The 26,154-nt window shown below is 42.1% G+C and overlaps 3 protein-coding genes across 3 annotated transcripts in view; 1 reads left to right on the top strand and 2 right to left on the bottom strand.

Moving 5' to 3' along the window:
- The window catches only part of smg9 (SMG9 nonsense mediated mRNA decay factor), a 202,387-nt gene that overhangs the window by 126,291 nt on the left and 49,942 nt on the right, over positions 1-26,154 (top strand). The gene's annotated exons all lie outside the window — the stretch shown is intronic.
- On the bottom strand, positions 660-13,481 carry LOC110986493 (monocarboxylate transporter 12-like). The gene is made up of 5 exons (XM_087142772.1): positions 11,231-13,481; positions 8,571-8,958; positions 6,013-6,156; positions 4,446-5,288; positions 660-2,795 (listed from the first exon to the last, which is right to left on the bottom strand). The coding sequence occupies exons 2-5, from the start codon at positions 8,785-8,787 to the stop codon at positions 2,677-2,679; spliced, it is 1,323 nt and encodes a 440-aa protein (XP_086998898.1). The 5' UTR covers positions 8,788-8,958; positions 11,231-13,481; the 3' UTR covers positions 660-2,676.
- Positions 13,605-20,829, bottom strand: LOC110986506 (monocarboxylate transporter 12-like). Its single transcript, XM_022248419.2, has 4 exons — positions 20,406-20,829; positions 19,048-19,191; positions 16,711-17,556; positions 13,605-15,344 (listed from the first exon to the last, which is right to left on the bottom strand). The coding sequence occupies exons 1-4, from the start codon at positions 20,605-20,607 to the stop codon at positions 15,226-15,228; spliced, it is 1,311 nt and encodes a 436-aa protein (XP_022104111.2). The 5' UTR covers positions 20,608-20,829; the 3' UTR covers positions 13,605-15,225.

The raw sequence follows: 26,154 nt of genomic DNA, 5'->3' as shown, positions 1-26,154 counted from the left end.
AGAGCAAACTCCTGAAAACGTTGCTGCAGTTCGACAGCAACTTGTCAAACAGCCAAGGGGAACCAGTTGCAGGAGGAATGGACTTCGACACGCGAAAGGTGTCGGTGCATAATTAACTGTGAATATGTCAATATTAAAAATATGGACACTCTAATCACATCTCATGGTCTGGGCATATTAACCCCTTTCCTCAGGGTTTGGTTTTTTCTGGGACGCCCTGTATAATGGCACGTCAGCATAAAAGTGGCAGAGTGCCCTCTGAAGGCTAGCAAATCATTAAAGAAATTGTTTCGCTATAATTAAGTCAAATCTTGGTTCATCACATTTCGGTCCTTTCTTGCCCCGCGGTGCCGCTGTTCATAATATTGTCGGAGGAATATTACATTCTTCAGCCAAACAGACCACTTCATAAGTTGTTAATTTACAGTGCAGGTGCTCCGTTCACTGGTAAATTGATTATAACGTATCAAAATTGTCAAATTATTGTAACGGTTCCGGCTCAGTGCCCGCAATTTTAATGGGCCTTCACTTAAGCAATTTTAAGTCTCAGCATCTGCCGGAAGCTCGTAACTGGTACTGAGTTCGTGAGTTGAACGTCAAGGGCATTTTTATTCAAATGGGGGACAGCAAAAGAAAATATTGTCTTGAGGCGAATGGGCTACTCTTAACCATGACAACAACACTGTGCGATTTATTGCAGTCCTTTTACAATCATCAACATCCAGTAAACAGTGCGCTTTATAACTTGGGTTAAACTTGCATTAGTCTCTTGTTTGTAACTAAAAGTTAAGTAGCGAGCGTAGCACTGTTTGTCCAAAGCTGTGTTACTGAAGTTTCGATGGCTAATTATCGTCTACTTTCGTAAGGATTACTTTCATAGTGCTTTTCTCTGGTGTTATACTTCAATTCTCGACTGGTCTTGCACGGGCAGCTTCCAGTAGAGAACCAGCCCGAGAAGGAACATGGGCAGGCTTTTTATAGCTGCAATGCAAACGTGCTGCTTGCCCAGCTCTGGGCGCGTATCTAACGCATAGCACACTGGTTGGTTCATAAAACAACAACCATTCGGTTGCTTGTGACAGGTCTGCAGTATGCGCGTGTACTATTAAGGAGGTTTAGGCCGTGTTCGAAATGGGCTTCCAGAGCTACGGCTGGGTCTATTGTCTACGCGTCTCTACGCATTTCCAATGGAGTGAAACCTAACTCTAGCTCTAGACAAGAGATTCAGATGCAGCCTTAGATGCACGTACTACCTGAACGCGACCTTTTTTTTATTGCGCACGGGTGCACAGGCGTCAAATGCTTGTTTGAAAGTTTTAGATGCGCGTCCCGCACAAAATGTACATCTTCCCATGAATACTCGAATAAAAGGACAAATGATCAGCCACATCAGGTAAATCTCTCAAAAGAAATGTAATCGGTCATCATAAACCAAGCATGAAAAAATCCCAATTGCATGACCTTTGCACTTTCCAAAGATGTCCATTTCGTATCAGCGAATGTTCACGTGACCGCATAATCTTAAACCCTCCGAAAAAGTTGCAGATTCTCACGTTTTGATCCAACGTAAACTTTCCTTGTTTTACGTATTGGACGTCCGTGCTAACTACACGCACGTGAGAAAAAATACGTACGAAGCAATGACGTCACAAGAGTCCACACTTTTTTCACGTTCGCGTTTACGAAGAACGTGCAACTAAACCTTTCTAATCTCATTTCAAAATCGTACGCAGGGCAAAGGTAGAAATGACGCTGCAATAACACTATTCCTGCACTGGATGAAGTAAAATATGCAACACACTGCAGAACCAGGCCAGGAAGATAAGCAATCATTAATGAAACAATTACCCTAGTAATCTCTAAGTTCTCAACTGAATAAAGTAATTCATAGAGCATCAATTACAATTTATATTCTTGGTCAGATAGAATTTAGGAAGCACTTAAACTTTACTGGCGATTTCGCCACAACATTTCGATTTACAGTTGTGATTTATTATTTATACATTTCATTTCCTTCCTCGACTACCTCCTCCTCTTTTTTACAGAAATAAATCTCTCTGCCTTTTCCTCAACGCGGTAAAACGCATGAGCTTAAAGTAGGTATGAACATTCATCTAAAACATGATAACTTCATCAGATGTCATATTACAATCGATCATTTAAACCTTGAATTCTGAACGAAATCAGTTGTAAAATACCACTTTTTGCTCGTTTGGGCAAGTTGTAGAGTGTTTGTGGCCTATGACATAGTTTTGTGTAGGTGGAGCAAGATTAATCAACTGGTCGAAACGGTAAAGTGCCTTATCGTATTAAATTGGTACAAAAATTAACTTGCCTTCAGCGTTATCATCATCGGTTATTGTATTGTTGAAAAAGAGGACCGGTGACATCAAGAAAAACTGGAGCAACGTCTGTCAGTAGGTTGAAAAATGTAGAAAAAATTATTTGATGTTTGTGGCAACATTTATCCACTCTGCTTACATTTCCCCATGCGTACTTTCATCATCTCGAACATAGAGCTTCGTTTTGTACTGCTTAGCCCTTTAATCCTTTTTAGTTAAAAAGATGCACAGGACACCAAATACACTTCCTTAATGCAATAACTCAAGCATTAATAATTGAAAATCACAGAGCCTTGACTCATGTTGAGGACACCTTGATTATTCATGGATGTCATTAATCTTTCCTTCGGTTGATAAAATTTTCCATGAGCAGCGACCCCAACGGCAGAAATGAGATGAATCCCAAGATGACAAAAGCCTTGTCGTAGCTCCCAGTCTGGTCAAATATCCAACCTGAAAAGTAGGCAAGATGGCTTACTTAGAGGCTATTCTTCCGAGAGACGGTGGGGGGAGTTTTGTATTATTATTCTTATTATTTTAGATACTAAACGAACACTTCCCACTCTGCCCGTCACATGTTCCGAACGCCCACAATTAGCTGAGAATTACAATGCTTTTCAGAAAATTGCGTGAATAAAATAATTGTCACAGAAATTGTGGGTTCTTTACTGATCTAATCCTTGACTGGTTCCCGTCCCGTACATGGTCTACAGATGTCTTACAGAAATTAAGGGTAGGGACCGGCAGTGGGTAAAAAAAATGACAGAATCTTGCCGGGTGTGTGTAAAGGAGGAAACAATGCCCGCTAAATGCACAAATCAAGCCTTTTCTTTTTCGTCACCGAAAACAACTCCACGATAAATTTTTCGTTTATCTAAAATGTAAAAAAAAGCCACTGACTTGAATAAATTGCCATAAAATGATTTATCGATGATAATACTTTAAAACTATTTCCCACACTGTGATCAACAGAGAGGCTAAGCAAGGATAGGAAGTACATGTTTTATTCGCCTTCGCGCTAGAGTAATCGTCTCCTTGTGATCTATCAACACCAACAATTTGCAGCATGCTATTCTGGGGTGTGGATTTGCGCCCTCTTGTTCTACATGCGCCCTCTACGGTTAACACACAAAGAGCGCACGCAAGTGCTATGTGTGCCATAAGTAGGCCTACACCAACCAACCAGCCTTCGCGCTGAGACGTATTTTATGTCAAAGCAGTGCTACTGGCATGTGAAACATTTATATATTCAGCATCAAAATTGACAGGGCTAATCCACACGACTGCAGCTAGCTACTTGTCCCTATATAATAGAGACAGGCACCAGTCCATTCTAACCCAAGCATGAATATGTAGTGCGCATGTGTCACAAGCAGGCAGAAGTGTTAATCCGTGTTATCGTTCATATGGACTGTATTTGAAGATTTTGTCCCAAGGTGCATCCAACGTTTTGCAAGGTTGACAATTTTAATTCTACATGATTGAAGCTGTAAAATGCCAAAGAGAGAGGCTGTTCGACTCACATACATACGAAAGAGACCAAATTTCATGGTATTCAAAGGCAATTTCAAAGCAGAAGATAGGGCTATCGACTTTTCAGTGCAGGTGTAAAAAATTCCTGAGAAGATAACTTGTTTGCAGAATTTTAAAAAACGGTTCCTTTGCTGTCTTTAGCCATAAAAGAGGCGGGGTGGGAACCCCCTGACAGGTTTTTAATATCTTCGCAGAGCAGGAGTAGAGCCTTTGGGTGTTTTTGGAGTAACTCTTTATTTTAACAACTATTGAATACGTCGTTCTCGTGCAGCTCGCTTTTTCCCGAGATGTGTCAGCCAAAAATGTATGTATGCTTTTATCCATTGCCGTGCTAAACGCAGACGTACTGGCATGCATGTAGCCATGGACTTCAAATCACCGCAGCAACAAAACTGAACCGTTGTTTGAGTTCAAACTTCACATTGTAAGTGTTTTTACAATCATACTAGATTTTAACAAAAGCAGTGAGCGGGGCAAAACCCCCAGCTGTGAGATGGGACAAAATAACCAGGCTCTTTTCATGTTAAAGTCACTCTCAACAAGTAAAATCTAGTTTTTAGTATGTCTTACCAGGGAAGAATCCGAAAGCAAGTTGAATGGATGCTGCCAGAAGATCCATCCAGCTGAAAGCGGATACCAGTTCCTCAGCTCCAAGCAGTTCCCGGGTGTAAATGTCACTAAGTGAAGCTAGTCCTCCATTGAAGCCATGGAAGAGGAGGGCATTAACCATCATCAACCAGTAGGAGTTCACCAAAGGAAGTGTGGACAGTGCCAAGCTTGAAGTCATGATTGAAATGAGCAAGCCAAGTCGCAGCTTCAGCCAACCTCGGTCCACCACAAATCCAATAAGAATCTTGATAACCAGGTTCCCTATCCCCGCAGCCGTAGTGAACGTCACGGCCTCGTACCCAGAGAAACCTTTCGACTCAGCGTAAGAGACGAAGTATATCATCCACAGGCTACTCAAGAACATAGGGTCGCCGTAAGTAAGCGTTGCGATCCAAAATGAAGCGCGACTGCAAACCATGTAGCCGAAAAGATTACCCTGTGCCTTCACGGTGTCCTTCAGGATGCCGAGTCGGGATTTTCTCTGAGCATTTGAGCTTGTTGGTGTGTCTGTCAGTGGCTCATCTTCACTGGAGATGATCGGTAGGTAGTTGTCCCGTGCCTCCTCGTGTGACAGTTCTTTTAGCAAGAATCCACACACACCAAGATGCGTGCTGATAGCCCCAAGCAGTAGCAAGGCACCTCGCCAACCGTAGGTGTCTAAAAGCACTTGAGTCAACGGAGCAATGGCGATCAAGCCCACAGAGTGTCCTGAGGTCGCAATGCCATTCACCGTTGCGTAGTTTGCGGTGAAATAACGACCCGTCATGGCTCGCGACAAAACATTGCTGATCACTAATCCAGGCCCTGCGGGGAAAAAAAGAGGCATGCAAAACTTCATGTTGATATGAGTTCGTTTAAAGGTTACCGTTCCTTTTGTGTGCGTTACACCTGCGAGTCTGCGAGCAATTCAGGTACTGGCAGAGTTGAAGGCAGAGTTGTGGAGGGTTGTCCAAAGGTCACCGTCTAGGAAGGCGGTGAAAGACTGGACAGCCATAGAGTTGGTAGACGCCCGGCTTAGCCGTTAGTTTGGGTTAGTTAATTAGCACCAGCAATTCGCCAATATCTTGGGTGCCGTCACCCGAGTGTGGAGTGCAGATTATTGGCGGCACTTTGCAGAGTGCGGATAATTTATGTGTTCTTTTGTAGTCGTCTTTTGTGTTATTTTTCTTTCGTAACTCTTGTATAAAATGAGTGAATTTCAATTGTGCAAATATAGTGGTAATATGAGATTCTGAAAAATATATTAAATAAGCTCATTTGATCTTGCCGGAGATACCTTGTGTACCGGGTCACCAGATTAATTACCAATCGGCGGTATTTCCGATAAAATGACCCCTGACCCCGGGACCTTAGATTGTTCGTCAGACTCAAGGGCCAAGGCAGATAGTTTAGGTTTAGGTCCGGTGATTTATCCCCCCCCCCTCTTGTAAATAATTCACCCAGACTGGTGAGACCTAGGCTGGCTCGTGGGAATAAAATGCCATAATAACGAGGGTTGGATTTGGAAAAAATAAGAACATAGGCCTACCAGCGATTAAGGATAGGGCAAGTGTCATCTGGAAAGTGCTGGTCGAGAAGGATGAGACGATGACAGACGCCCCTAAGAGGAATCCACAGACTGTGACCACGATACGGGTACCAAATAACACCTCCAACGGTCTGGATAACGGACCTGCATAGGATTTACGGAAATATTAATTGGCACCTGCCCTCTCGTAGAAGAGGAGACAGTGTGGGCTGTTTGCCAAGTGTTGTTATGGCCTATTTGTGGAAAGCTGCAGTGTCTATCTTGTGACACCCTCGTTTACTGGACGATGTTGTTCCAGCCACATACTACTGAAACAGAGATATCCAACCAGGAGTGGCTCTAGTGCAAAATCACGTACAATTTCTGTTACACGCGTAATACGGACTAGTATCGATTATTCTCGAGAAAAATCGTGACCACGTGATACACCTTGTTCACCAGTTTCAATTTACTCATTTTGTTTCGACGAACTAGTTTTCTTTGTCACTTTTAAAAAAGAAAGAAATGCATCTTGATCAGGTTTATAATCTTCTTTCTTTGCCTTCTGAGATGACACGAATCAGTTTCATTTTCAGAGTAATCCTTCCAATACGCATGATTGGGCTGTCCTTTTGAATCAATAAATCTTCACTGCTGTTTATGTTCAATCAAATATTCTTGAAGCTATGGTAGACTTGTCTCGAAATTGATTGATATTATTGTTTCATTCTTCCATTGGGGGCGTAGTTGCACATTTGGAGAAAATTTGGGCGTTTATTTTTTGTGCTTATCTAATCAGCAAAATAAGCTTAAAAAGTAAAACACGGAAGTAATTTTTGCCACCCTCTGAGAAAATTCTGACAATTTCACTAACTTGGAAAATACTCAGTGCCACAACGTGCTGGGATATATGTGAAATTTTACACTCCACGATGCCTTATTTCACTGCTTAATTATGCATAATTGGCGTGTGTACCACACAGAACACTAGTCGTTGCAAATTCAACGGCATATGGTGCCAAATGAACACAACTCGGTTAAATTTCAACACCAAAGAGAGATAGTTAAATATGCTAAGCAGTGTATAGTTTGCTTTTCTCTCCTGAAAGCAACAGGTTTGCATCTGGCCCTATTCCACGTTCATTTCATTTACACGTACATACAGCGTCGTTATTGAGCCTTATTCGTAGGGAAGGTTAGACATAAAAGCCATCTTGATTAAAGGTATTTGAAGCATTTTACGAAAGAACAATCGACTTTCCAACTTTGGCCTGTCTGTCGTTAATATACCCCTGTATTACACCTCGTGTCGGACATCTACAGACCTTTCTTCGGTTTACATACATTGACCACTTTTTTGTAAATACCTATGTATAGCTTTTTCCAGCCAACTTCGAAAGTGTGTAGATGAATAAATAATAGCAGCATTGGCTTCTGAGCGAAATGGAACGAGCATTCAAATCCCCGTTTCTATTTTAAAAAAGTAAAATTCTATTTCAATGAGGTTTCATTCAGGCGTATAAAGTCAGCGTTCATTTTCTCGATGTTGCACTGGTTTACATTCATTTTTGTGCGAAATCGAATGCACCTCTGCATTTATCCTAATTTCAAGAAGTGTTATTGAACTTATGCCTGGTTAAGAATTAGAATTCGTTTGTGTGCTAACAGAAGTTACTTTCTTGGGGGTGTTTTGTTATTATGATTAATGTTTGAATATTCATGATTGGAATAAACCATTCATGTTGTCTCTAGAAGCATTTGACTATTGTAGGAAATCTGTAAACACAGGTAATGAGGGAATCTTCATTCTTGTGCTGCGTTTCAATCATAAAAACCTTAACTTCATGTGCATTTACAGTTTCATAGCAAAGGCACAATAAACATGCACGAATAACATGATATTTATCATTAAAGTGATTTCATGATTCATGTAACCTTGTTTATTTTAATCAAATTGAACGCATGTAAAAAATAAACACTTCCCAAGAGTCACAGTAAAAGACAGATTTTTAGCTAAGAAGAATTCACAGTTGGTTGTAATTGGCAAGAAATACGTCAATCATAAATCCCTCATTCACCTATTTGCAACCTCTCTCAATGAGACGTAATGGACATTCATTTATTTGAAGGACGCAAACGAAGTCGAATGCTTGTTATTGCAAAAATTAAACCAGGTTTAAGTCTTTTACAAAATCTACGCCAAATTGAATTAATTTTAAAAATTAACTCGCACATTTTCCGAAATTGTCCGGGGAAACCCTACGTAAACATCCAAGATATTTCGTCTATGTTAGAATAGGTGACATTCAGTATTTGTTAAAAGTATGTTTGACAAAATGTTTCAACGTTTACGTCCGGTTTTTTAATCTGCAAATTATTATTTTGGTTTCTTTTTCTCATGGCAAGTTGTTTTGCCAAGTGCGCACTTGTGCCGTACCGCAAGGATTCTGTTTTATAGGCTCTAATTAAAGTGAAATGATATCGCCCTCAGTTGCTTGCAAATTAAAACCCTGCATAATGTCAATGACGTCCATGGCGTTAAGCAATTGTATCAAAAACGGCAAATACACAGCGTTTACCTGCCAAACTCCCGGCGCCAGAAATGGTCGCTATCAATCCACCAATCATCCACGTGTCAGCCGTGAATTGTTCTTGAAGAGTCGGCAGCAGCACCCCAAGACTTTTGAGAAGTCCTGTCCATAGCAGCCAATTGACGTGGACACAGAGGACGGCATACCAAGCTGCATTACCACAACCAGAGCCGCACTGAGCACTCATCATAAAGACTTGAAGCATGAAGCGTGGCACCAGCTTTTATAAGGATGGTTACCACACTAGTGATCCAGGCCACCGAAGATGGGTATTGCAAGCCCGAAATCAAAAGTGTTGCAATACCTCTATCTACTTTATTTCGTTCTGGAGGTATCAATTTTTTGCGAGGTTCTCAGAGGACAGCAACAACCAGAACTGTTGAATAAAAGGTTCATACGACATCTGGATTAATGACCATCATCTGAGTAATTAAAGCCTGGTTTTCATATGGTCGTTTGTAATGCAAACGGACCACAAGACATGAAGACACAAATACGAATGGAGAAGACCGGTGCATGACGCTCTTCCACCGAAAAATTGAAACAGAATGGCGTCTGAAATTCCGCGAATTTTGCAAGAAATGTGCATTTGGATTTATTGTACCGCCCCAGGATGCTAAATCTCTACTCCTGACCAGTTTCATTGACGGTCGGCCATTTAGTTCATCAGTGGGGTGTAATATATTTAAGCATTAATGAGAAAATGGGCAAAATTGGAGGAAGCAAGGGGGACATCGTTGCACGCCGGTCATGCCAGCATGCGGGTTTGATGGGAATACACGGCTACTCGGCACAGACAGTCCGCGAAGTTGCCGATCGTTCACGGGCTGGTTTGCGTTCGCCTGCCTTGTAGGCTACGCCTCTGTTTGGCATGTTTCCATATGTCTGCGTGGCAGTTTGCATCTTGATTGCGTTGCTCTCTGCGTTTCTTACGTCGATATGAAAAACAGGCTTAACTGTCAACAGTATGACTTCAGTAATTCCGTCCAATGCACGGCACGCGCAGTGGTCATGTATAGGGTAGTGTTTACTACAACTACAAATTTCGAATAGTCTAAAAATTAAACAAATTGGACAAAAACTGTTTGGCTCTTAAATTGTCAGAACACTTAGTAAGAATGGAGCTGAAACCATATACCATCACTGGAAGAAGTGCGTTTTACAAATTGCTAGCTCTATGCCGAGTGCACGTATTTACCGAATTTTGGATGTAACGAACATTTTGGTCTCGTTGATTTGGCGATAACGAGAGTTGAGTGCGTAGATGTATTTGTAGTGAAAGCCGCATGCGCAGCGATATTTCGAAGAGGGAGCTTGACTTCTTACAAATAAGACAACATTAAATGCGCTACCTTGATGACTACGCGACAGTCGGTTGAAAATTGAATACGTCTACGCAGTATCTTATTGAACAATATTCCACAGACGAGTTAAGTTGCTGCAATTACGTATACTGGGTACTGGATGAGTACATTTTGGTCTCTAGTGGCCAAAGTCTCTTCCGTCATTGAAGTCGCGTACATTTTCGCGTACATAAAGGGTCCATGCAGACTCCCCGAACGAACAGCTATTTTCTTCTTTATGTTGTAGCTGGATATATCAGTAACAGTAAAAATGGTGAAAAAATGAATAAAATGTATTTCATTATTGTTAATTACTGCTCTTCAAACACCCCCCCCCCAAATCTCCGATAGACGGTGTAGTGTACGTTTAAGAACCCGCAAACCGTAGTCTGGTGCCATTTGGGCCGTCTGAAACCCAGAGTAAGCACGCACGGCTTCCTTCGCGGCGGCATATGTGGAAATATCGTAGCCTTTTCACTTCGCGCTCCTCTAAGGCTCCTCTTCGTTTTTCTGTTTTTTGGTTTGTTTTTTTTTGACTTCTCACTTGGTAAGAATATCGTGGGCACTGCATCCGGTTTTAGCAGCCCATTGAACTTCATGCCAAATGAATCTTGCAGGCTTGCAATGGGCTCGAAACATTCCGGCTTGAAGAGGTCGCCGCAGAGTTTCCAGCTCGGCGTTGGTCAAGTCCATTTGGCCCGTGTGAGCTTGACTTTCGCGGCCTAAATTTTGCGATATTTCACGTCTTTTGGGAAAATATGCATGCTTGTGCCCTTTTTAGAAGTATTTCCACAACCTGCAGCAACACACCCGGTTGGCATTTTCTTGAAATATCACATCGGCAAGTTGGTGATCTCGAAGTCGTACTGTAATACTATAACGCGCTGAGCTACAGTGGGCAAACGTGAATTGGGGGCTGCTAGCTAGTCTATGACTTCATAAACGTACGACACAATTATGCAAAATTTCTATGCTAATTAGGTACATTGACAGGGGCGGGGCTGTTTAGCAAACACTCTTTATTATTATTTTTCTCTTACGTATAAATTACTAAAATGACTATTATTTACAGGAAATCTTCTCAAACGTATAATCTTCCCATTGCAATGATAAAAACTGCTTTTCGTGGGCCCTTTAAAGGTATAGCATTGAAGTGTACCTGCAAAGTTTAACAATGAAGCTTATTACAGTCTTAGGTAATAACAACAGCATTGTCTACAGCATGATGCAACATTACTTTTGGGTATATTGATACATACATTAATTTTAGGCCTGTTCCAAAACAAAAACGAAGTAATTACCTACCGAACAGCCTGGATGGTTTCATGAAGTTACATAGTCTTTACTGCACGCTTGTTCGGCGAGCAATAAGACTGTTTGTGACCTGACGAGGTACTGTGATTGCTCTAGCTTTCGATTTTGTGCAACACTATGTCGGGCTCCCTGCACAAGAGCGTGGGTAGTCACCAGGAAAAGCAGCACATAATGCATGCCACCTCGGTATTGAGTGAATTGAGCCGCCGGCAATAGTTTGGCCACTGTATTGTATTCAAGCATTGCCTCGGCTCTACAGGGAGGTTATGGCATACCGTCCAACGTATTGTGAATATCTATCTGAAGAAAGAAGTGAAGGCCAACTGCATGAGAATGAACCAGAGTTTTGTTTGCCTATGCATAACTGCCATATCCTAGGTCACCGTTTTTGTTCCGCGGGCAAGCACCCATACGCCTTTTTCCGAGTTAAATTTGAATTAAATCTGGTACACCAGCTTACCTGATTGCACATAAACATAATTTGAATCATTCCCAGACTAAAGGCACTGTTGCTCTACCTTGTGATTCGAGACAAGCTATTGAAAACCGGATACCCGCCACGATATTCAGTAAAAGCCCCCCCCCCATGTGATGCACAAGCTGCATACCCTAAAACTATTGTGCATACTGCAACCCCCCCCTCAGAAAGGAATTCCAAAGATTCCATCAACACAAAAGAAGACACAATGGGGGGCCCCTTCAAGCCGTATATCTTGCATCATATGGCAAACCGACCAGCAGAGTCCGATATGGACTGGTTCCTTCATAGACCCGGAGGGGAAAAATGGACTGCCAACTCCAGCGAGCGGACTCGATTCTGCGTCAACCGGAAGTGCAGAATTTACCAGCACAGACAACTTCCGTTTTGATGTCTTCCGTATGTTGAATTGTGCTGCACGTATGATATGTAAATAAAAACTATTCGAAATGCCAAACAATTTCCAGGTAATAGTTGTCGGAAGCAGCACCTAAAGAAACAAATATTGGGTTGAGTTTCTATATACCAACAATCATAATACACGTGAATGCTCTCTATCTCATCCGTTCGTGTCCATTTTGCAATTTTTCCCGCGGAAACATGCAAAATAAAGAATTTAATGCCAAAATTTCGGTAGCAGTCGTTTATCGCACGTGAACAACGCTTCAAAGGTCAACCAGAAGTCTCCTGTAAAGGCTGCGTAATTTTATTTATTTTTTTCCTAGGAGGTCAGAGGTAATTAGCATAATTATATGGGCGTGCTCAATTGCAAGTTTGATCAATTTAGTGGACACTTAAAAGCTTACGCTAGAAGGTCATTTTCAGACTTTGTTCTCCTATTATAAAACATCCTCTTACCAACTAACCCCCCCCCGAAAAATAACTGCATACAGACTCGAACCCTTGCTTAGCAGCTTAACGTCAATCGCTCTTCTGACTGAGCTATCGTGCAATTGGGCGAGAGAGCAATTTTGTTGTCTATTATGCTTAAACGTTCGTCCACACCATTTATGGTGATTGCCCCCAACCTGTTTATGAAAAAGGTATGCACAACGGTTCAGATACGCCCATTTTATTATATTTACCCATAAACCTCTTAGAGAAACAATTTACTCGTACTGGAAACTCCGGCCGACGGAGCATGTAAACATGCAATGCGAGGTACGGCCGCCGGAGTTGGCAGTCAATTGTTTTCCTGCAAGTGTCTGGTTTCTTTGTGCCTTTCTTATCTATTGAAAACAGTGTGTCGGTGCAGGGCGTCTGTTATGGGTGCACCACTATAGATAAATCCCCACACTTCACAAATATTTTAAAAATACTCACAACTCTCACAGGTGTTCAGGCTGCACAGAAATATGATGTTCCACATGTCCCCTTTCATTTTCCTTTCAATTTTCGGGGGTTGACCAATGAATTTTTGAGAAATTTTCACCAGAAGCAGACCACCCATAAAATGCAGAAAATGTCCCTGTCCAGAAAAGTAGCCATTTTAAAAAACCATCCCTCGGCAAAATGGCCCAAATAGTGCCAATTTCAAACCCGATTGCATCCAAATTGCTCAGAATTGGAAGCCTGGAGTCCGGCCAAGATGTTCAGTCTCATATTTCTTCAATTCCTCAGTTCCATAGCTCTCAGGACCCTCTAATATAGAATATTTTGATTGTATAACTTTTAATAATGAGCTCGGCGGACATATTTCTGGCCTAAATACGAGGGTGCACCCTTATGTAACCGTTAGTAAGCAAAAGCTGGCCCCGACTTATTGTAATACGGAGGCTCGTTAGGGCCACGGTGCGTTTCTCTTTCACGGCGGTGTGTTTCTCTCTTGTTGTTGCCAGTAACTTGCGGCCGCGACTAACTTAACTTGCGGCCGCCACTTATTAACTCGCGTAGTATGTTGTACGATTTTGTACCATGGAAAGCAAATATAGTAGCATCCTAGATTCACACCAAAAATGAACCGATATTTTTAACATGTGGAGAAGCTGTTGGTATGTAATATGTGATACATAAATATATTCACAAATGACCAGCAAACATTATTTGACCTTTAATCTAGCGCCATGCTCTCAGCTTGTAGACACTTGGAAATTAACGCGATTACAACAAAGACATCACAGTGACACGGCGCATAAATAAGTCGCGGCCGCGAGTTAAGTAGGTCGCGGCCGCGAGTTACAGGCAACATCGAAAGAGAAACACACCGCCGTGAAAGAGAAATGCACCGCCATGAAAGAGAAAGACACGTGGCCCTAACGGGCTTCCGTATTGTAAAGCAACAGCGTTAACGTTTTCAGTATGGACGATTCAAATTGTCATGCTTACCTGAATTAAAGAACTCAGTGTACCCGATTTTATTCGAATTTAACCTTCAAAAGGCTTTATGCAGGTTTCCCTGTGGAAGAGGTGGCTACTACGAAAAGCCTCTATTACACCTCGCGAATATGTGGTCCCCTTTCAGCCATTTCGATTGACTCGATTCTGCTTATGCTATCTTTAAGACTCTCTAATTTGCTTCACAAATCTGCGTCCCCCCAAACACGCATCTCTGCGTCGTTATGATGTCAAGCTAGCCTACGGGGTCCATTGTATGCTTTCAGTAGGGAGAAATGTTTATTTTTTCTTAATTTTCCACAAGTATAAAATTAAATTCTGGTAGTTTTTAATATGTGATATGCAGTTAAATAAGGATGTGCATTAAAAGGGGTAAGAACCTGGCGATGGTAACAGACAGTGGCTTTAAAATTAAACACCTCTAATTTGTTTGTTGTTAAGATCTGAACAACTCAACAAACTATTTAAATGTTCTGCAGCTTGAATTTTCTCCGATGCAATAAAGGAGTCAAACAAGATCATACATCAAGTCCCATAAGAATGACCGGGCTCGAGACGAAACAGCGAGGGTGTGATGATTATTGGGATTATAACAGCATATTGAAATAGAAATTTTTATCAGTCCAAAGCAATGTTGATATCTGATGAACTGAAATGTGTAAACAAAACACATCGTGCTATTAAGAGTCTTAGTTGCCTGAGGAGCATATGTACGACTGAAAATGTACAATTCAAGCTCTTCAGCCTGTTTTGAAAACTGAAGAAGCCCGCGGAGATATTACTTTAATGAATAAGCCTTATGTGCATTTATTGTAACTAAACTGAAGTATTTTAAGGATGGATTTCCACCAGGGGAGATGTAAATAAATTTTGCATTTTTGCCCTGCATGACGTGTATTTTAACACTGTATACTCAGTGTATGCCCCCGAAGGCTTGTGAAAAAAAAACACAAGCGTACTCTGGTGGGATTCGAACCCACGACCTCCTGCCACCTAGTCCAGACGTAAGTGCACTCCGTAGTTTCTTTTCCAAATAATCGTGGAAGAAAATTAAAACCGTGCACATTAATACACTTTGTATATCCTGAATGTAGTGTTTCAAGCATTAATTAAAAATAGCAAATCATAGAGCTTTTACTGATGTTGTGGGCAACGGGAGTATTCATGGATGCCATTATTTCTTCCTTCGGTTGAGTAAATTTTCCACGAGCAGCGACACCAACGGCAGAAGTGAGATGAGTCCCAAGATGACGAAAGCCTTGTCGTAGCTTCCAGTCTGATCAAATATCCAACCTGAAATGTAGTAAGATAGCTTACCCAGAGGCATATCCTTCCGGGGAAGGGCAGGAGAACATTTTCTCGATATCAAAGAAACATATCTCTCGCGCATGTTACACACACTAAAAATTCTCGGTCAGATCTGACCCGGAAAAGGGTCAGATTTGACCCAGATATGACCCAGCCAAAACCGACCTAGAGGCAACGTCCCGGATTAAGTTTCACCTGGAAGTAGGTTTCCCAGTCATCAGTTTTCAAGGAAATTACCAACCCAACATGTCCTGGTCATGCTGACCCAGAGAGAGGTTGAGTGCAGTTTCAACCCGGCACTAGAAGTAATGACTCTCTTCAAGATCAAGCCAACCTGGAAACACATTCACACATTCTAGAGACACCTAATAATTTTGTTCCAAGGTGCCATGGACTTGTTCCAGTCAATTGCTGACAAGAGAGTCTGCGAGAGGTAAAAGAGACCAAATTTCACAGAATTCAAACTAATTTTAGACCAGACGACAAAGCTACCGACCTTTCAATACATGTCAACAAAGAATTGCGCCAAAACTTGTCTGTCGACTAAAAAGAGCTCCCTTTGCCATGTTTAAAGTCTTTGGGTCGTATGAATAAAGACTAGCAAATGCTATGAAGTTCACGCAAACAGCAAAAGCATTTACTGAGAAGTCAATCCATTAAAAAAAAGCATATGCTTGAATTTGTAGGAATAAAAATTGTTTCTTTTACTATTCAGCATCTACTAGTATAAATATGAGCAAATGTTTTATGCTTGTGGCTGAATTGCACAGCCGAATGGTTTTGCACAATAATGCTTCCGCTTTCTGTATGCATAGACACACACAGTGCAACACGGTGCCGTATCTTGTGACCTCAGCATGGCAGATAAGCATGATGGCAGTAATTTTGATCGCAAAAACCTTGATGAAGACAATTGCTCTGACACTCTCAAATCGGTACAACTGCCTGCATCTGGTTTCTTGAGATTCCCTCCTAAAAGGCATACAGCTTTTCCTTTCGAATGACATTCATGAACGCTGCCATTTTGAACATTAGTAAATGCTCCTCGTTTTTAAGCTTGCCCTGACCCAGTCTTGAAAAATGTCAAATAAATATTCCAATTCTGTAGAACTTACTCATTTCTATTCATACAAAATGAAGCAACTGCTTATTGTCAAGCACAAGGTTAGGCCTAAAGAGTAAAAAGTAAATACTTTTTAGAAACTGCACTAAAGGAAAAGCATTTGCTTCGTTATTATTCATACAAACACAAGTAGATGCTTTAAAAATGGTAGCGAAAGAAAATTGCTACTTTTTATTCATACGACCCATTCTCAAGAAGTTAAAGACCACGTCTCTTAGTAATTCTTACCAGGAAAGAATCCAAGGGCAATTTGAATCAAAGCTGTCAGTAGATCCATCCAACTGAAAGCGGACACCAGGTCTTCAACTCCCAATAGTTCCCGGGTGTAAATATCACTGAGTGACCCTTGAACTCCAACAAAGCCGTTGAATATTAGTGCATTGACCATCATCAACCAGTAGGAGTTCACCAAGGGAAGTGTGGATAAAGCCAAGGCACAATTCACGATTGAAATTAGCAAGGCCTGTCGCAGCTTCAGCCAACCTCGGTCCACCATAAATCCAAAAAGAATCTTGATAACCAGGTTCCCTATCCCCGCGACCGTGGTGAATGTCACGGCCTCGTACCCGGAGAAACCTTTCGACTCGGCGTAAGCGACTAAGTATATCATCCACAGGCTGCCAACGAACAAGTGGCCGGCGTTAACGAGGGTCGCTATCCAGAATGTGGAGAAGTTACACACCGTGCATCCTAAACGATTCGCCTGAGCCTTCACGGCATTCTTCAGTATACGGAATCTGGATTCCTTCTGAGCCTTAAGACTTCTTGATTCGTCTGCCGATGGCTCCTCTTCACTCGAGTTGATTGGTAGGTAGTCATCCCGCCCCTCTGCTGATGGCGGTGGAGTTCTTAGCAGGAGGCCACACACACCAAGATGCGTGCTGATAGCCCCAAGCAGTAGCATGGCACCTCGCCAACCGTAGGTGTCTAAAAGCACTTGAGTCAACGGAGCAATGGCGATCAAGCCCACAGAGTGTCCTGAGGTCGCAATGCCATTCACCGTAGCGTAGTTTGTGGTGAAATAACGACCCGTCATGGCTCGCGATAAAACATTGGTGATCATTAATCCAGGCCCTGCAGTGAAACATTTAAAAAGAGGCATGCATAATTTCATGAGTCCGTTCGAAGGTCAAAAACGCTGTCGAAGGAAGCCCTCGCGCTAAAGAGGTTTTTTAGGGGGGGGTCACTACCGTTAGTTGTCGTTAGCGTGTCAGGCAAGTTTGAGCAATGACCACAGTTATTATACTTATAATCGTAGTCAGTATACTTGGACCAACATCGCCCAAAAGATGGATGATTGGGAACATCTATTTGAGCATTTTGGAACCGGGCCTTGCGGCAAGATCACAACAGCCAGTTATCAACCGATTTCAATGATCAGTACGCACCCGATCCGATTACCCAACGTTACTTATAAGTACGGCTTGCACACCAAATACGCCATGCTATAGGCAGGTTGATATCTTTAAATTCTTATTTTAATTGCTTAGTCTTTTTTATTATTTGATTGTTAAATCCATTATAATTCAGTTTTTTAACTGCGAAAATGGATTTTAATAAACCAATATGAAATGAAATGAAAATAGAATGAAATTCATTTTGGATTTGCCCTGCCCGACGTGTATTTAACACTGTATACTCAGTGTGCCCCCGAAAGCTTGTAAAAAAAAACACGATTCGAACCAGCCAGCCGACAACGGCAGGCTCGGTGGTTGAGTGGTTAAGACATCCGCACTAGTAAGCAGGAGGTCGTAGGTTCGAATCCAACCCAAGTACGCTTGTGGGTTTTTTGACAAGCTTTCAGGGGCACACTGAGTATACAGTATTAAATTCACGTCGGGCAGGGCAAATCCAAAATTAATTTACATCTCCCCGGCGCAAATCCATTTTTTGAAATAACAGGTTGGTACGGTATCATACGATCATAGTAGGACTACGTTCGCCACACTTGTAAGCATGGCATGAAAAGCGCCCCCACTTGCCACACAACAGAGATACACTGCAATGCACAAGCTAAAACTGGTCCAGCTTACAAGTGTGGCGAACGTGTAGTCCATGCCACGATCCTATGATACCGACCTACTCAAAGCATGGCGTATTTGGTGTTCAACCCTACCTATAAGTAGGTAGCCGTGGGTAGTCGGATCGGGTGCAGGATGAACGGAACCATTTTCATGAAATGCAATGCATGCGGTGTCATTTGGTATGTTGCTGCAAGAGTTACAGCGAACAGTAAAATGCTACCAACGCTGAGACTCGCTGTTCGCCTGAGAACGGTCGAGCGTAACTGTATTCGGTGTGCAAATTGTTAATGTCAACTGACAAGAAGTCGAACTCTACCCCACGTACTCCCAAACTTGCCCTGCACACGAGGAAGTACATGTTACCTCACGACACCGCGTTCAAACTTCTTGTAAACCAGTCATGACGAAAAGGGGTTATGCCTCGTGAAGAAAATAGTTGAAACCATTGAAGCCACTTTTCAATACATCATTGAAAAGGGAGCTACTGACAGTGACAGATCAGCTTGATTTGGAAGTTGGAATAAAAAAAACAAGCACGTACCGGCAATTAAGGATAGGGCAAGTGTCATCTGGATAGCGCTGGTCGAGAAGGACGAGACGATGATCGATGCCCCAAAGAGGAATCCGCAGACTATGACCACTATGCGGGTACCAAATAACACCTCCAACAGTCTAGATAACGGACCTGCATAGGATTTAATGAAAGCTTAATTGACACTTGCCTTCTCGTACATTTGGGGACAGTGTGGGCTGTTTGCCAAGAGTTTGGGTGGCTTATTGGTGGAAAGCTACGGTGTCATCGTGTGACACCTTCCTGTGTACTGGATGATGCTGTTCCAACATTGCGAGTGTCTCGACTTTTCTCTCGAGACAGCGCACGACCACCTGACATGCATTCAATTGTTCATAGGTTTAATTTATTCTTTTTGTTTCGACGAACCGTTTTTTATCACCTTCAAAGAGGATAGGAATACCTAGATAGACATTTCGATTAGATTCATAAACTTCTTTCTTTGCCTTCTGAGATGAAATAAATCAGTTTCATTTTGGTAATAATCTTTTGAATGCGCGTGATTGGGACCGTCATTTTGAATCTAGCAGTCTTCACGAGCGTTTAAGTTTATGAACAAAATTTTCATAAAACCATTGAATAGCTGTCTTGCAATAAGCTCAGTATTGTTGTTTCATTCTTTCTTTCATGACGTAGCTGCACATCAGTCGGAGACAACAATGGTTTTTTTTTTATAAGTTTACTTTTATAAGTGGATGGTTTGCAGTTCTGTCCCGGAAGTAAGAGGTTAACATCTGGGCCGATTCCGAGTTCATTTACATTACATATACAGCGGCGTCCCTCCTCAATGTGGGGACAGCAAAACATCTTCGTGGTATAAACACCATCTTGTTTGAAACGTCAGCTCCCATTTGACACATTTAAAGCATTTTTACAGTTACAAAGGAACAATCGACTTTTCAACTTCCACCTGTCTGTTCTTTATCTGCCCCCGTTTCTACAGACTCTTCTTTTGTTAACAACACTGATCATGTTTTGGTATGGGCAGCCAAACTTTTTCAATTAATTCATCCTCAGCTGTTGGCGGCAATTTCTGCCTCGAAGTGTACCATTTGCTCTGCCTGTTTTAGAGTAGAGACATTTTCTGTTAGTAATCGTTGAAATAATTGGTTTCAACGGTTACATCAGATTATTAAAATGTGCAAATTATTTCTTTTGGTTCTGTACTCAGGGCCAGACATTGTTTTGCCAACTGTGCTCTTGTGACATAGCCAAAAGAATGGTCCGTTTAATAATACCGGTAAGCTATGATTAAAGAGAAATGACTGCACCCTCAGTGGCTTGCAGATTAAGCAATATTGTCAAAACAGCAAATACACAGCGTATACCTGCCAAACTGCCAGCGCCGGTAATGGTCGCTATCAATCCACCGATCATCCACGTGTCAGCCTTGAATTGCTCTTGAAGCGTAGGCAGCAGCACTCCTAGACCTTTGAGGAGTCCTGTCCACAGCAGCCAGTCGACATGGACACAGAGTACGGCACACCAACCCGCGTTACCACAACCTGACCCGCACTTTACACCCATCATGTAGACTTGACTCGTGAAGTCTGTCACCAGCGTTATTAATCACACCACATTAGTGATCCAGGCTACCGAAGATGGGTAACTGTAATCCTTAAAGCTTTGGTGTCTCTCTCTCCATCATATTTTTCGAGGTTTTCACAGGACAGCAGCAACCACAACTGTGGGATAAAAAGGTTCACATATTTAAAGTGCATGTATGTCCGTGAGTGCATTCAAAAACGTCGACCCAACTTCAACTAGGGACAAAGACTGCAACGTTTGATTTCGTTTATCGTTAGCTTCTGCACAAGAGCGTGAATGGTTTTTGTAAGCAGTTGCACGCGATACACACCACGTACGCTGGTTAACAATAAATTGACCTGCCTTAAAAGTTTGCCCACTGTACTGTATTTATAAGCATGGGCTCGACCTGATTATTTTGCACTACAAGGTGCGCCCCCTTCAAAAACATCCTCGTAGACATCATTGATAAGTCCTTATACTTCAAAATTATTTTTTAAACACTCGACACTTCCACAGGAGTTGAATTTTAATGTTTAGCGGGTTGACAAATGCCTGCAGTGGCACCGTTCATAATTGTCGGAGGAACAGCGTGTCGTTCTCTGACTTCTACGCCATGCATTCAGTGGCGTAAATTTAGGCCGGAAATTAGGATAGGATGGGGGATTGTGGGGAATGATTTGCCTGGTTGCGTATTTTGTTTTCCCAAACGAGGTCCGAAACTTGCCAAACCAGGCCCCCTCTGAGCTTCTGCGTTATTCATAATTCTGTCCAAGGCTTACAGGGCGGTTATTTAATAACAGGTGCTTGACAGCGGATGTGTGAATTGCTTGGGAGTACTCCTGACTTGCATTCCTCCTTTTCAGGTTCGAATCCTCTTTTTTGTTTGTGCAACTCTTTTTAAATTTGAAAATAACAAAGTCATATCCTTTTTGAGTGATCCCTGTTCACCACCTCCCCGGTTTTATGGAGCATGGTACAGTGGATACATAGTGCTTCAGGCTAGCGCCCCCCCGAACAAAGATATTGCTAAATGGGAAGAGCCACCAACGTTAGGGATTGATGGCTCATATAGTAGAGCACCCTTACGGTATTCTGGAGATCGCAGGTCCAAATCCCGCTCCAGTCCATTTCTTTGTTCATCTTTATAATCATTCGTTGGCACTTCGTCAGTATCCCTATATGTATTTTGTTTCATGATCTGGAAATAACAAGTGGGGAAGAAACGTTCTCACACCGCTCATGACAGCCTACGTTTGGTTTGTGTGGTCAAGAACGATGCATCAGATATGTAGTTACCGTCCAATAATAACAACACAGGAAAGTACAATCGTTTGGAGGAAATGTGCGATGCCTATAGCCATGGAAAGTTGAAACGCGGGGGTGCTGACGCGGGAGACGATTTTCATGGTACAAGTGTACAGCTTGAAATATGAATTACATTCGTGCAGAATTTTACTTACCATATTCATGGCGTTTTGATTGTTCTCCCTGTTGTGTTATTAAGTCCATTATGGTTGTTTGGAAGTAGGGGGTGTGATTCAATCCCCTGGTTTGTAAAAAGGTAGGAGACGATATACACTCCTATCACCATGGTATTTACGCCCACACATGTCTCCCTGCAAAACAGGCAAACATTCATAACTTGCTAATTTATAATGCTGGCGCTTCGTTATGAGATAAACTAACATCGCTGCAACGCAGAATTGACAAAATATCTAGATTTAAAGCACCTTTCCGTGTGCGCGTCAACACTTGTGCCAAGCGTTCCGTGTCCGTCAAAATCGCTCCCGGGTGGAGTTTGACGATCGAATGCAACGCAAACGTGTTACGATAATGGGGTCGATTTTCGTGTCTGTGAAAGTGAAACGCATGAACGCATCGTGTACACAACGCGCACCCCCCTTACAAATGGAAAGGCGCCTTTATACAGAACAAATGGAAACTCTTTTGTTTGTGTTTCAAGTCTTCGACTTCCAAGAGAAATGAGGTCCAGGCTAATGACAACCATCACACTGGAACAGAGTATCACCTTATTTTGACGAGCTGCCATTGCCCAAAATACCCGTATTCCTTGGTACCTTGATTTAGCCAGGTGGGGGTATATCAGCTGCGTATCTGACTGAAAGATGTTTCCTTCTAATCTTTTCAAAACCAGACAGGCAAGTGAAATGTACTCATGTTGACCAGTGTTGGAGCAACGCTTTGACCATCAAATTATAAGCTTAATGCCTCGACAGTACGTACTCAAAGCCCCGGCCAAAGTCCTATTAAGTGACTATGTTGCGTTACGATTCACATGCTCATATCTGAAAAAAAGTATAGCGTCGGGAATTTGGATGCTTCATGGATCACCTCAGGAGGCTAGTTTTACCATACCAGGGGATAAAGCAGTCAACCATTGGGTTTCCTTTGTGATCAGAATTACACTCTTGGGTACTATTCATGGTTTCGTTTCTACGGAAAACGTTCTTCGGTTGCAACTGGTAGAGTTCTTTTTCAGAGCGAGGGTGCAATGTGCATAGTCTTTTTGAAGTGATGGTACAAAAATGGTGAAACTAGCATGCGTCACATGATACACTCTCGGCCAATCAAGATAGAGAATCTGTGGGTGAGGTATGATTAAACTATCCTCGTACCCAGAAATGAATCTTCACTAGCACAGAATCTCGTTTAAGCTCGGGAAATCCATATGGTTCCAATTCTAATTTAATTCTAAAGATTCAAACTAATGGATTCTTACAATTTCCATTAATCCTAAGAACTTTTTTAACCTTTGAAGGAAATAATCCACTTTTAAAGTGAAAACACACTTAAGGTGCCTATACAGGAACGCACAAAACAAGGGACTGGTGTTAGAGCAAAACTCAACCCTTGACGGGACAACCAGTCACTTGAAATTCAGCGCTCTGACAAGAAGATCAAAATTCACATGTCACTTGAATGAAAACTCCAATGGAAATATCCTAGACATCGTAAAAGTAATTTCCGCTTTTTCAAGCACACTCGCTGCCAAGCTTAGTACGTTCACAATTGAACTAGAGTATCAATAAGCTGTTGAAACTGTGAAAGAATGAAAATCAATTCATGTTTAGCTCTTATGAGGCAAACTGAGATTTTAAAAAAAAGTGGGCGTTATGAATAGTAAATCTGGCGAGTACAGCTACGACCAACGCTTACGCTGTAGTGCTTGCTGTGTGCGTACATACGCAAACGAGACGGGAGTTTGCCATGGCTGAATTGACTCCTCACAGGGCCGAATTTCTTTTTAAGGTGACACTAATAAGCGCCAGGTTTCCTATCCTGTGCTTAGGTTAGACCCAGTGATTTAACAGGCCTCGATCGTTGCAATTCCTCCATGCAATAACGTAGGTAGGCCTAATAACACAGGAACAAGTGACTTGTTACGAAAGACAAGATGGCTGTGCCCACATGGGGAAAAACGATGGATTGATCGGTTGGTCACGTAACTGAATATTTGCAGTGGATCAGCGCGATAAAGGAAAATACCCAACAGCAAAACAACGCGTTATGGATTTTTTTAACATGACGCAAATTAATTACGGCATCAAAGCTACTTAACATGTTTAGGAATTAATATTTAGAGTCGTTGAGTTTTAGGCACAATTTGTAAAGGATTTGATCTTCCTGTCGGCGACATTGTTCCAGAAAGAAGACATAAAAATAGGCATTACTAACGCCAGATTGTACACTGTACAGTATGTTGTACATGAAATTTAGCAAGCACGCTAGCGTCCTTATTATGGGTCAGAAGATTGATTTATCCTGGTTGAATTAACCATCAATTACATCGGCAATTCACCATTTCAATTTTTATGAAATTTAGTTAGATTTAAAACAAATCTGTGGTAGGTAAAACTAAATAAAGATTGCTACTGTGGCGAAACAGGGTAGCTGCGCAGACTCATGTTAAGTCTGGGTTATTAATAATTCAGGCAGGTGTAAATCATGCATTAATATGCGCGCGGCAACCAATCAGAGGCGCGCGTGACCTTAGGTCTGGGCGCTGGCTGCGTGGGCTGCCAGGGACTTCTCAAGATGGCAGCGTGCCAACCAGAGCTCTGCGAAGTTATGTTGTCTTCTGAGTCGTAAGGGGATCAACCTCAAGTGTGCCTGGCGCGATTGGTTAGTGTGGTGCTTGTTCTCAGCTGCCGGAGCTGCCGTTTACATCATTTTGAAGATTGGGGGATTGCTAGACAGTCTCGTTTATTTAAGAAGTGGTAGATTATAGGGTTAGGGAACCCGTGTGAACCAGTTAATTGAGGAATTAGCGGAGCTTAGACTACAAGGATTACGTGCCGTTGTTCCATGCTTGTTGGCATAGCGACGGTTGGTTGCGGTCCTGGTCTGGGAGCTTGCTTTCCTCGTTGAGGTTTACTGGGTGCAGGCATGGTGCAGATATCCGTTAGAGTCTGGTGAGGACTGTTATAATCGCCTTCTTAATCAACTTACCCGTGTTATTTCATAGTAACTTGAAGTGGGTGAGGGTTATTTAAGTCACCTTAAACCTTGCTGCAGTTTGGGAACTGTTTTGCTAAATAAGGCAGTAGAGATTATTGTTATATAAATAAGTCTACCCTGTTGTGTTGTATAATTGAAAGGATTGTATTTGCTTGTGCGGTCAAGCCTTGTCAGTTATAAGCCGTCGGTAGATTATTTATTGAGACTTGAGGGTTACCTGGTCATTGAGGGTTACCCTGGTCACCGTGAGGGTTACCTGGTTATTGTGAGGGTTACCCTGATCACCGTGAGGGTTGCCCTGGTGTAGTTTAAGGATAAGGTTGATTTATCACGTTCGTGGTGCAGTTGACCACGTAGGACTACCTCCCTGTGAGGATCATTTTGTATATAATTATTTGCTGTTGTATATAAAGGATAACTGAGCACTGACATTGAATAAACCAATCATATAATTGCCTTAAAAATCACTGGTCACAGTGAGATTTAGTTCAGTCCTGTATCACTTATTGACATTTATTGTAATCTTTATTGACATCGGAATCAATTACTCAATCACAGAGCTGTGGTAAACTTCCACCTAACGAACAGCCCCTAAGACATAGTCCACCGTTTATTAACTGATATCCCCCCTTGCGTTTGGATAGCCGCTCACTCTTGTGAAGGGTTAAATAAATATATTTGTGGGGTTAGGCCCGGTCAATTCTATCTCCGATCAGGCCAGTCTGCTGGTCCACCACAAAAAGGTCAAAAGCTCGAGTTGAAGTCCTCCTAAATGTCAGGAAAACTTAAAACGAAAGTCGTCGGGAGCATCCCATAGAAGCCTGTTTTGATGACGTCACACAACGGCTCTGTAATCATTCGACCGTTTCATTGATTAACAGACTGGAGTATTACCGTATTAGGACGGGCTATAAAGTCATGAATCTCGTGCAATCTGACCAATCACAAGGCCTCTTCAGCAGACCACGACGGATTGTGGGTGTTTCCATGTTAAGTGGGTGCTTGTCTTAAACGTTGGAGCACATGGGATAAAAACACTCCGAAGAAAAATTTCGTTTGCAAAACTTT

The sequence above is a fragment of the Acanthaster planci genome, linkage group LG10 (genome assembly GCF_054643075.1).
Source record: "Acanthaster planci isolate LZ-2023a linkage group LG10, COTS_SCS, whole genome shotgun sequence".
Classification (NCBI taxonomy): Eukaryota; Metazoa; Echinodermata; class Asteroidea; order Valvatida; family Acanthasteridae; genus Acanthaster; species Acanthaster planci.
The sequence above is the reverse complement of the archived record's forward strand: the minus strand, read 5'-3'. Positions and strand labels throughout refer to the sequence as shown.

Coding starts and splice junctions, on each gene's coding strand:
- LOC110986493 (XM_087142772.1), bottom strand. CDS start 8,787: ATGCTTCAAGTCTTTATGATGAGTGCTCAGTGCGGCTCTGGTTGTGGT. Junction 6,157..8,570: donor TGGCGCCGGGAGTTTGGCAG/GTAAACGCTGTG, acceptor AATCCTATGCAG/GTCCGTTATCCAGACCGTTG. Junction 2,796..4,445: donor TGCTTTCGGATTCTTCCCTG/GTAAGACATACT, acceptor CCTACTTTTCAG/GTTGGATATTTGACCAGACT.
- LOC110986506 (XM_022248419.2), bottom strand. CDS start 20,607: ATGATGGGTGTAAAGTGCGGGTCAGGTTGTGGTAACGCGGGTTGGTGT. Junction 17,557..19,047: donor TGCCCTATCCTTAATTGCCG/GTACGTGCTTGT, acceptor GTTTCACTGCAG/GGCCTGGATTAATGATCACC. Junction 15,345..16,710: donor TGCCCTTGGATTCTTTCCTG/GTAAGAATTACT, acceptor ACTACATTTCAG/GTTGGATATTTGATCAGACT.